Here is a 12,738-nt window from a genome sequence, read left to right as displayed (position 1 = left end):
ATTCTTTGATGAATCAGAATGTACATACTACAACCAGGATATTCTTGTAAACCCACTTGTATTGAGGGTTTCATGGGTCATGCTAACATCTTAATGGATAGTGTTCACATAGATAGCTGCCCTCACTGTAAGGGCATAAAAATGTAAGTTAGGTGTTTTACTGCTTTTAAAACTGAAATTAATAGGGACTACAACTTTGGAGGAAAATAAATTTTAATATGTCAGAGCTGCCCCTTTTAAAAAGTAGATATGACTCATGCAGAACAGTGTTTTTTATTAATAATATGCATGTGAATTTTTAACATCAAACATTTGTGCACATGACATAGCTCCGAGTTACCATTTGGTCAATAATTTATATTTTAAACACATCCATTAGTACATATTATCACAGCTTCTCAGCACTCCAGACTATCTGGTTTCCAGACTGTTATTTCGTTGTTGGGAGAAAAACGGCTTTAAGCCACCTGTTGTTTCCCTTGATTCTGGAGCCAATTCGCACAAGGCTAGACCCATAGCATGAGCTGGAACAGCCTTGAGATTGCTATAATTTAAACTAGCCATAAACAGCTAGAGATTACTGGGGCACAGACATACCCTGGACACATTCTCCTCTTCCCACGACACAGTCTGCACCAGCAGCCAAGAAGGTGCATAGTCTAGGAGCTGCTACACCAGTTGAGGAAAGCTCCAATGGGAAGGGAATCCTCTAATGGTAGGATGAACTGGAATTAGGGTTGCTTGTATTACCAAAACAGTGCAAAAGTAGACAAGACACGCTGGAAGATTTAAGCAACTGAGAAAGGGTTGGATGATTTGCACAATTCCAGATGTTAAGTAGAATTAGGGGTATTTAATTTTAAAATACACAGACAATACAAAAGGATGGAAGGATGGATAGACAAGCACAGAATAAAAATATATACAGTTTCATTTTTAATATTCAGTTTTATTTAAACAATGGCAACTCTTTACTGGGCATAATCATCTTTCCATGTACAGAGTGGAAAGAACCGTGGAAATCTGCAAGTGTGGAGCAATCCATGGAACCCATAGCATTCAGCTCTTCCCAGGGGTTTTGCTGTATTGTGCTGCAACCCAGCTAGCTTTCTTTTTTAATAAAAGAAGTTTCTAACTGCAACCAGTTCCCTTCTGGATTGCAAAGATAACCTTCACAACACAAACCAATGCAATATCGTCATACTAATTCAGTAGCCAGCCAGCCTGGAACAATAACACCAGAAGAGGTGTGAATTTCCTCCATTTGGCTTAGTAGGGTATTAAGTTTGATGGCTAATTATTTAAATGTTTACACATAACTGCCATCACCTACACATAACTGCCATCACCGTTGCTATGCAGCTCAGAATATTTGGCATTTTTCTTAAATCCTCAGCTCCCAGAGACAAACAATGATGGGGATATCTCATCTTTCATTATAAAAAAGAAGAAAAATTTCTAGCTCTCATGTTTGCAGAGAAAAGCTTGAAAATGTAACGTAAGTGCACTCTAGAGGCCCAAAAATCAAAACCCACATTTATTTTTAGAAATCTCATGATTTTTAAGACAATTTCATGATTTTGGGGGGCCTGACTCATGATTATGGGGGGCCTGACTCATGATTATGAAGTTTGAGATTGCGATATTGCTTGTTAATCTTTGGGTATGCTGCAAGGCCCATCTATTTACCCCAGGCATTTGTGGAGGGGACAACTGAGCTCTAGAGTGGCTTGGTTGCTATGACAACTGTGAATGATCTGACTATATTATAATGGCTGCTGATGAATATTAATATTCCAGATGGGGATAATGAGCAGTCCATATTGACATTATTGTGAGAACTAAAGGCCAGATCCTTCAGTCTAGGTGAGCCATGCCTGGTGACAGACTAGGGCTGAGGGAGAGAAAATGGGGGGAAGAGAAGGAGCGAAGGTGGATTTAACCTTTTTCAGCCCTCAGATCTTGGGACTGATCTTAGCCAGTCCAAGCTCCCTCCTGCTTGTATCTTCCCAGCTGTACATATAGATATGAAGGGGAAAAAAAATGGCTGAACACCATGAAAACCCAAGAAGCTGTAATACAAGATACTGTCATAATCCCAGAGGAAAAAAACCTCTTGAAAACAGAATTTGGCCACTTCTTCATTCACAGTAAATCTGTGATCTTTTCCCAGGAATTATTGTAAATATGCAGCTTGGAAAACTCGTGGTTAACATGGTTCTTTTCAGAAACAGTACTGAAATTGCCTTTAAGCCTCTTCACTCTTCCCTGCTATTTATGCATGTACATATGCAAATTACTGTAGTCAATTTCCCTCCACCAAGAACCAGACATAGCTCTGAAACAGTTGGCAGGCCCTTGGGAAAGTACTGCCCAGACAGCTGTGCAATCAGCTGAGTAAATCAGCTAATTAAAAAAAAACCAAAGAGATACATAAAAATTATTAAAGAAAGAAAGAATCCTGCTTAGAGCATCATTTGATAACTTTGTATCTAGGAATGCTCAGGAGGCACCAGATAGGATAGATGTGTTTGTAAACTGTGGATTGAACTGCTGCACTGATAACAATGATGTTAGTTCCTCCCAAACAGCATTCTAAGATGCTCTTAATATTTATGGTTTGTAATTTAAATCAATTTAACCATAAATTACTCCAGCCTTTTGTTTGTTTTAAAATGACATGGCCATGAAATGTAATGTTGATTTCATATCTCTGGTGTGCAAATGGTCATTAACTTTTGTTTGACCTTAGGTGTAGAACTAATATTAAATTTGCACAGAAGGTTACTCATTATGGTGGTCTAGTTTCCACAAAGAAAATAGTTCCCAAGGGTCTTAATGCTGGAAACCATTTCTCAGATCTCAAATAGGAAACAGGACCTCTCCCCACAAAACGCAATAATATTTCCTCTTATTCTGCAGAGTTTTATCAAGGAGCAGCAGATAATAGCTATGGTAGGACTCTGAAATCTAAACAGAGCAAAACCAGTGTCAGTAAAAGAGCAGACTGACGCAATTAAAAAACGTAGACTTGGTCTGTCTGACACCACATTACAGACAGAAAGGTTCATTTGTGTTCAGTTCCTCTCCACTGTAACTGAATGACCTCAACAGGGACAATATCTCAGCTTAAATAATTGTCAAACACAGGAATGCTAGTCTCATAGGATCATCGTTATTTCAACAATATAATAATATCCAGTATACTAAATTATGTTCTGGAATTCATTCATATTAGAGAAATGTCTTCATTATGATTTTCACATGTATTGTATATCTAAGTTTTGTTTACCAATACTTTCTGACTGTCCAGTCTCATCTTAATTCTGTGGTGAATTACTTACCATTTGCTCCACATCTGACTGCCCAAATTCCACATAATATGATTGGTTTCAGAGTAGCAGCCATGTTAGTCTGTATTCGCAAAAAGAAAAGGAGTACTTGTGGCACCTTAGAGACTAACCAATTTAAGAGCTGTAGCTCATGAAAGCTTATGCTCAAATAAATTGGTTAGTCTCTAAGGTGCCACAAGTACTCCTTTTCTTTTTACATAATATGATTGTGCTCTACAAGGACTACAATTGAGAAACATACCTCTGACTAAACAAGCTTGGCATTTTATGCTTATTTTGTAATACAGACTCAGCTATTATTGATCCATTTGGAATTTGTAAGTCTGATTCTTCATTGCCTTGCACCTTGTGTAGTCATTTGCTGCACTACAAAGTGAGTGTAAATTGCTCCCTATGCACAAGTGTAAGATTTGCACAAATATAAGATTCTACCTATTTCACTCAAGAAGCAAAAGCAGTGGAGAATCAGGTGCAATAACTTTAAATAATCCCACACTCTTATAACTAAATAATTTTTGCAGCAATGGGAGAGTCAGAGAAAATTCCTATGTGTCCATATACTCTAAACATACGCATCTAGCCAGTACTATTAGCCTCTCATTCTCCTGAGCATTAAATTTAAACCCAGAGAACTCTGAACTGCACTGAATGCTACTGTAGCTTTAAAAAATAGTGTCATCTGACAACTACTGGAGCAGAATGCATTTTAGCAAAACTGTGGAAAGGTGGGGGAGAGATCATTAACTACTGGTCACAGACATGCCAAAGCCACGAAAAAAAATGCAGAAATTGGACTTGTTTTTGGCTTAATTGGATTGTGAGTTGCTTGTTGGCTAGTTTGTGGCTTGTTGCTTCTTTTTTTAAAATCAGCTCCCGGCAAGCAGGAGCAAGGGGAGGCAAGCAGGGGCAAGGGGATGGAGAGAGTCAGGGGTGCACAGCGGGCCCACCACAGTCCCAGACTGCACGGCGGGGGGAATCTAGTCAGTGTTGGGGTTCTTAGGGATTGGCTTGTTTTGGCCTTCCTTTGAAATGGGACTAGCTTGATTTTTGGCTTATTGTGAAAATCGGGGTGCTTATCTACCGCGTGAAAGTTGGCAACTGTGGATGGACATACGATATCTGCTAGCAAGCAGAGAAAGAGAATGACACACGGAAATGTTAGAACAAGAGATTGAGCAGACTATAACACAGGGGTGGGCAAACTTTTTGGCCAAAGGGCCACATCTGGGTGGGGAAATTGCATGCATGGCCATGAACATAGGGCTGGGGCAGGGGCTGGGGTGCAGGAGGAAGTGCAGGGTGTGGTAGGGGGTGCAGTGTGCAGGAAGGAGCTCAGGGCAAGGGATCAGGGTGCAGGGAGGGGTGTGGAGTGTGGGAGGGAGCTCAGGGCAGGGGGTTGTGGGGTACAGACTCCGGCCCGGCACTGCTTACCTTGAGCAGCTCCGGGGTGGCAGCAGTGTGCAGCGGGGCTAAGGCAGGCTCCCTTCCTGCCCTGGCCCCATGCCACTCCCGGAAGCGGCCGGCACCACGTCCCTGCGGCCCCTGCAGGAGGGAGGGCAGACGGCTCCACGCACTGCCCTCACCTGCGGGTACCTCGCCTGAAGCTCCCATTGGCCGCGGTTCCCCATTCCCGGCAATGGGAGCTGCAGGAGGAGGTGCCTGCAGGCGGGGGCAGCGCACAGAGCCCTCTGTCCTTCCTCCCCCAGGGGCCACAGGGACACTATGCCAGCCGCTTCCAGGAGTGGTGCGGGACCCGTGGTGCCACGAGGGTGGCGATCCCACAGGCCGGATCCAAAGCCCTGACAGGCCAGATCCAGCCCACAGGCCGCAGTTTGCCCACCTCTGCTGTAACAACTGGCGTGAGGTGAAATACTGCTTCTATTTCACATAAAGCATTCTGCATGCTCAGTCTGAAAACGAAACAAAGAGGATTCTGAGTGTTTGGAGAAGAGAGTCTGTGGGTTCCCCGACCCTCATATGTTTATTTGAGCGAATGCAAACAAAACATCCACCCAATAACCTCTTTTTGGACCAACACTGACTATATTTTAGTTCACAGTCAATTAATTTAAGGCCAGAAGGAACCACACAAATCATACAGTCTGACCTCCTGAATATCACAGGCCACCAAGGGCAGTCAGCACCCACATAGTAAACCATATAACTGAAATTAGACCAAGGTATTACAACCCTCAGGAGACTAAACTCTTATGTGCCATAGGAAAAGAATAGGAAGAACTGAGGTGCACCAGTGCCCGAAGACCCTGCAATGGCAAGAAATTGATCAAGATGAACCTGGCAAGCGAGCCGTGCCTCACACTGCAGAGGAAGATAAGAACTCCCCAAGGTCATGGCCAATCTGACCTGGGGCGAAATTCCTTCCCAGCCCCACATATGGTGGTCAGTTAGACTCTGAGCATGTGATCAAGAACATCCAGTTAAGCACCTGAGAGAAAGAGTGCTCAGTTCCACCTCAGAACATTGGTCTACCCCGTCCAATGCCCCATCTCCAGCTGTTGCCATCTCTGATGCTTCCGAGGAAGGAAACCAAAAAAACCCCATAAAACAAACACACTCCTAACACAAAATACTTCGGGGGAAAAGATTTCTATCCCTGCAGGTGACTGTCTGAAGCCTTGAAACATGAGATACAGTTCACTGTTGCCCACTCTGTGATGCTATGTATGAAACATGTGCCATCCACATAATCTTGTTGCAATATTAATTTCTTATGCACAAATTCCTTATAAAATGTGCCAAAAGATTTGTCCCAGGAGTTTCAAATTAATTGCAAAATCAAATAAAACAGGACCAAATTCTTCCTTGGTGTAACTCCGCAGATTTTACTGAACTTACTAGAGCTCTCCTATGACTTTTTTAATACCCAAAAATTGTGTGTGATTTACATACCGTTAAATATACATAGGAGAAAAAAGGGTACAGCTTTGTTGTTTCAGTGTATGATAAATCTATCACGTGTTACCCAATGGATCTTTGAGCTCACAACACAGGTAAGGGTTGGAGTGATGCAGATGCAGAGTATTAAGGACATTAAGACACTGATAGGAAGGAACACTTCATGTAAGCTTAACTGGATGATGCAAAGAGCTGCATTCTTTGGTACTAAAGGGAGCCATGTCCAAACTTTGTGAACCAAAGGCAGGTCTACTGCAGTGAATGATCTTTCCAGAATCATGCAGGAGCTTGAGTCAATCTAGTGCGTGTTCCCTCAACTACACGAACAACTTTGGTGGCTTGAAAAGGGCATTTCAGACAAGCCAATGTGTCTGCCCTTTACTTCAGGGCATGAAATTGTTTCAAGTACAATATTGCTGATTGTGTTTTTAGCTGCACCTTTTATTTAGAGCTACAATGCAGCAAAGCTTTTGAGAAAGACCTGCAGATTTTGCTATTGTTTCCAGTTATGATTCCATAACCGTCAGAGTGGAACACCAGACGGGTGAAGGGGAGCTTAAGATGACACTACCAGTACCTACCTAAGGTGGGGCACTCGTAAGTCATTGTTTTGAAATGGTGCTGAATGTTATCTGAAGCGAACATTTTTATGAGAATCCTGTCTTATCCCACACACACTTCTAAATTTGACCCTTGTATTTAAGAACTGAACATCTGAAGGAACTGAAAGGTGGAGTGAAATAAGGTCCTGACTAAAGAATATATAAGTCAGTCCACTGAAAAGACTCCTTAAAAAAAAAAACACAAAAGGCAGTAAGGTTTTATAGATATCAAGGTCACAAGTTTAACCTTTTCTCATCTGTTCAAACTATTCCAGTTTTCTCCACAGGGCAATAAGTACACCATACTTACCGTATGTCACTGCTATTTTGTTCCATAAAGTGGAATAAATTTTTTCAATCCTCACAGACTTTCAGCTACATAAAAAAGCCAAAATGAACCAGGTTAATTTCACACTGCAGGTTTTGCATCTGTCTTCAGCTTTTAATGTACCATGGCTTGTAAGAGTATAAATTCAAAAGGAATTTAAAGTGTTTCAAGGCTAAGCACATACACTGAAGTTTTCCATATTCTATGCATTGATCTTTGGTCACCGATTTTGGCCAATATCCTGTACCTCATTTTGAAATTTAGATAGGTGAAAATCTACCTGAAATTGATGATTTTTGTGTCCTATACAATGCTGACCTTACAATCAGTGTTTAACAAGTAAATACAAAAATTACAGATTACAGATTATTTGCATAACACCACTATGTTCTTATGACAAATGAAAATTCTCTTAAAAACTATTCAGTTAAGAGACTGTTTCCTTCAATTTTTGGAAAACCGCACATTATGAGAGCTACCAGCAACAAACAATATTCCAAATAAATTAATAATTCAAAACACCAACATTCCTGTAATTTAAGGCTGAGAAAGGTCCTGCCTCTTTTACCTGATTCCCTAAGAAGACTCCAGTCTCTCCAAGGAAAACAAGACTTAATTCATCTAACTATTTCTAAGGTTAATAGACAGGAACAGCAGCAATTTTCATGCATGCTTTATATACCACAAAGAAGAGCACAAACCCATTTTTTTCCCTTGCAAGGCACCTTTACAATGAGTTTTAATCTAATCAAATAAAACTAACAATGGTGTCTGGGCACTGCAATGTTGCTGAGATATTCAGTTGCTACGAGTGGTGAAATTTAGTCTTCCTTTTTTGGTTTCAAAGATACTGGCTTAAAACAGTGTGTGTGCAGAATTCCAAAATATCTATCTTCTTGTACCATGTCAATCACAAGCATATCTGAGCAACATACATATGTTGAAATGAATGTCACAATAAATGTCTCTCTCATTTTCTTTCCCCTGCTTTGAAAGGAGTGGTGTTTTTTGTTTGGGTTTTCCATTTTTGCTTCTACCATTAGTGAATTGCCCCCTAGTTTTGTCCCTTTCCTCGAGTAATTTCCTGGAAGACCATAATCCTCTTCTCAACGCCCTAATAGATTTATTTATTTACTGGTAACACACATTCCCCATCAAGTATGGTCCAGTATTGACAAGAACATGGTGCCTCTTTCCACCATGGGTATAAGATACGAAATAGTCCTAATTACTATCTTATATTTTCTGGGTATAAGATACGAAATAGTCATAATTACCTCTTTTCATATGTTGATGAAACCTCTTCTACCATGAGCATGTACCACGGCCAAATCTTATTTAATTTTTAAAACAAAACAAAACAAAACACAACCGGAAAAAGAGTGGAGTTCTGATAAATACACACATTTCCTCTAGGCACCCAGAGTTAATATTCCCCCTGCCCAAGCACAGCAAATATTATTTACCTTTTTGTAAAGCAGGCTACAATGTTTGCACGAAGAGTGCTGTATAAAAGCAGACAATGTGACCAAGTGATTATTGCTATCAGTATCATAGAAAAACAACATCAGAGTACAAATCAGCCAGTTTTGCCAGCATAATTAAACCACTGTGTGGGCACTTCCACAAATTAAAATCACTCAGGGCCAAATTCCACAGTCCTTTAATCAAGCAAAATACCCATTTTTTGCCCTAAACAGAAGTGCTAACCAAAGCTCAAGAGGAAATGTTTAGGGATACTGCAATAAAAAATACAATCAACACATGGGCTTCTGCAAAACATCCGTGTCTTGAGGGGTTCAAATCCGTAAGAATCTTTTAAACAGATCTCTACAAAGAGAAGCAGATTCCTTCATGTGTTCAAGTTCCAGTCAGTACATAAGAAAGCCATACTGCACCAGCCCTGATTTGCAGTAGAGTAGCCACGGGGCTGCTCTCCCTTACATTAGTGGCACATGCTCCCCCTACGGATAAGCCCTGTCTCACATCAACATGCCACCTACATCAGGATGGGAGTGAGAATAATTAATGCAGGAGCCAACTCCACTGGTTTTATGCCAAAAGAGAATCTGCACACAAATCTTCTTTGTCTGACAGTTGGTGGTTTATTTCCTATAAACATGGTATTTTGAACAAGGTTAGAAAACTATATGATGGAAAGATGTGGGGCTTTCAGATCTTAACATACTGTAAGAAGCTCTCTCTCCGGAATACTCTGAGCTTTATCAGGCAAGACACACTGAGAAAGCAATAAAGCTTATCAGTATAAACTAAGAGTCAAGACTAGAGCTAATGGCTGTGACCTTAACCATCAGCAATAAAGTAAATAAGAGTAAACAGCTATCCTAATTCACTCTTCCCCTAAAACAATAAGAACGTTAACTTAATTTACACCTTACAATAATGCCTGACCCTGCAATACCTCTCCATACACTACTCCAACATAAGGCATTAAGAAATGCAAATAGCAATGTTACTCTTTAAAAACAAAAACAAGCATGCACTAGTTAAACTGACCACAGGAGTAGCTTTTTGCAAATTTGAGCTGCCATACCAAATTCTTAAAATAATGCATTAGAAAGGCCTCGCCTACCCTTGAAAGTTCTACCAGTATTACTATTTCATTTAGGGGTAAGGTTGCCAGACATCCGGTTTGAATGGAATGCCCGGGAAAAGGGACTCGGTCAAAAAGGTACCGTCAACCAGGCTGTTAAAAGTTCAGTTGGCAGTGCAGCAGGGGCCCGGGGCTAAGACAGGCTCCCTGCCTGCCCTAGCTCCGAGCAACTCCCGGAAGCAGCCGCCAGGTCCTTGCAGCCCTAGGCGCATGGGCAGTCAGGGAGGCTCCGCACACTGCCGTCGCCCCAAATGCCAGCTCCCATTGGTCGGGAACCGCAACCAATGGGAGCTGGGGGGTGGTGCCTCCCTGGCCACCCATGCGCCACTGGACTGCAGAGACTTGGGGGCTCCTTCCCCACACCCTGAACCTCCTGCCCCAGCCCGGAGTCCCCTCCCACACCCAAACTCCCTCCCAGAACCTGCACACTCCCAACACCTTGCCCCATCCCTGAGCCCCCTCCTGCATCCCAACCCCCTTATCCCCAACCCCACCCTAGAGCCCACCCCCCCCACACACCCCAACACCCTGCCCCAGATCGGAGCCCCTTCCTTCACCCCAACCCTTCGTCCCCAGCCCTAACCCAGAGCCCACACCACCAGCCAGAGTCCTCACCGCTGCCCCAGCCTGGTGCCCTCTCCTGAGCCCCTCATTTCTGGCCCCACCCGGAGCCCTTGCCCCTTCCGCCCCCCCCCCCCCACACCTCAACCCTCTGCCCCAGCCTGGAGCGCTCTCCTGCACCCCAAACCCATGTCCCAGGCCAGTGAAAGTGAGTGAGGGTGGGGGAGAGCGAGCGACAGAGGGAGGGGAAATGGAGTGAGTGGGGGTGGGGCCTCAGAAGGGGCAGGGAAGGGGCAGGGGAATTCGGTTTTGTGCCGTTAGAAAGTTGGCAACCCTATTTAGGGGTATGAATTTTTTTAAATGGTAAAATCCCTAGAGTGTGGGTTGCACTACACCAGTGTAGTATAGACAAGTCCTAAGGCAACATGCTCTTGGTGGCATTTTTGCTGTCACTTTATATCACCTAAAAGGAGGTGGATAGAAGCAGCAAAATATACCCCAGCAAACAAGGACATAGCAAATTATTTAAAAAAAAAAAAAGGGCCAAAACAAAGTTGGCAGTAATAGGGAAAATACACAAAGAAATTTGTAATCCACGATCTTGTTAACGGAAATATCACAACATTCAAAATCAAGAACTGTGCATTTGTAATAAACAAACAAACATTATTACATATAAATATAAGCAAACAGAAGACTTACACTGTGCTTAACTAAAGCAGCCCCAAACAGTTCACACTCTCAGCAACTATTCTGCCTTTACACTTTATCAGGTGGGATACCAGATGGCGGGAACACCACGGTAATTATATAGTGTTGATACAAGAGGCTCTTCCACCACACAGTCCTTTAATGGGGAATGAGATTTTGTATTTCTTGCTTTCTAATACAACCTACATTTTAATAAGTCAACAATGAAGAATCAAATACTTTAATAAATGACAGAGGAGCACTATGTTACAAAGCCCCACTAAGGACCAATTGTCTGTACTCACCTGACTTTCTTGCTTTCAAAGCAATGACAGCAGCTAGTTCTTTCTGTACCTAACACATGAGAAAAAGAGATGATGGTTAGAAATATATAATTAAACAGAAAAATGCGGTATCGGCAAGATACAGCAAATTAATAATCTTCCAGATATTCATTGCATATAGAATAATACAGATGTTTCACTAATTTGTTTCTTCTGTTTGGTTTTAAAACCTGACCCATGTTTTCCAGCAATCCTATTTTTCTTTCATCTGGGAATGCTGTGACTTTTTTGTGATTTTAGTTTCATGTAAATTTTGCATATTCCGTAGAGATTAAGCCATTCTGTTGACTGTGGCATTTGATTTATTTTCTCTACAAACTTCTTCTCACGTATGTACCTAAGGCTTCCTCACCTCTCAGTCAAACGTTTGTTTTTCCCTCTGTGATTGCACTGCAACTCTGTGTTTGCTTTGTGACTCCAGGGGCTAAGGTGAGTTCTCTGTGCTGGAGTTGGGCTGAGGTTTTGCAAGCATATGCTATGTATTTATTTACTCAGTAACATCTCTTCATATCACCAACTCAATCAGCTCTTCACCTCAAAAAGATTGTTTTAAGACCAAAGCTCTAATGGTAATTAATATTATAGGGTGGTATTTTCTTTCTTTCTACCCTCATACAGGTGAAATACACCAGTGCAAAGCACACCACACCATCTAAATCATGATCATCTCCTCCAGTATTTACACATTTTTACCTCATTCCATTTAGTCTGTCAGCTCTTATTTCTTACTGAAGAACAGGGATGGTCTTGCAGTGAAGACACTGGTCTACAAATCAGGAGATCAGAGTTCCATTCCTGACTCCACCACACCCTTCCTGGATAACCCACGGCAAATCCGAATTTATTTTTGCCTCAGTTTCCTCATCTATAAAATGAGGCCAGAAATATTGATCTACTTCACAGGATTTTGTGAGGCTTAAGTTAATTCATTGGCAATGTTTGTAAAGCTAACATGCTTTGAAATCCACTGATGTAAGCACTAGTGAAGTTTAATTCATTATTGAGTTAATTATTTTACAGCTTCCTGCAGGAAAATATTATTTCTGGAGGAAGAAAAATCTGCAATATTTCCCACTCCATCTACAAACCCACCAGTTTCTCCTCATCCTCCCAAATGAAACACAAAAGAGGAAAATCTACCTATATCCCTTTTATTGATCCCCAAAACACAGATTTATTACTTCTAAGATGACTCTCTTTTAGAAAGCATTGAAGATATAAGATTAATTCAAAAGCATATATAACAATCCAATATAAACATAATAATGCTCTTGTAACCTGCACAGTTTGTCAACTCTTCCCTACAGAGAAGGGGGGAAGGAAAACCCAA

At 41.7% G+C, this 12,738-nt stretch overlaps 1 protein-coding gene across 6 annotated transcripts in view; it reads right to left on the bottom strand.

Moving 5' to 3' along the window:
- The window catches only part of RAPGEF5 (Rap guanine nucleotide exchange factor 5), a 216,142-nt gene that overhangs the window by 136,146 nt on the left and 67,258 nt on the right, over positions 1-12,738 (bottom strand). For all 6 annotated transcript variants that reach the window (XM_043541063.1, XM_037890563.2, XM_043541062.1 and 3 more), the window contains exon 7: positions 11,370-11,418. In XM_043541063.1, coding sequence (XP_043396998.1) covers positions 11,370-11,418 — 49 coding nt within the window. The remainder of the gene's footprint in view (positions 1-11,369; positions 11,419-12,738) is intronic.

Source organism: Chelonia mydas, chromosome 2 (genome assembly GCF_015237465.2).
Source record: "Chelonia mydas isolate rCheMyd1 chromosome 2, rCheMyd1.pri.v2, whole genome shotgun sequence".
In the NCBI taxonomy this organism is placed as follows: domain Eukaryota; kingdom Metazoa; phylum Chordata; order Testudines; family Cheloniidae; genus Chelonia; species Chelonia mydas.
This window is presented reverse-complemented; position numbering and strand designations above follow the sequence as displayed.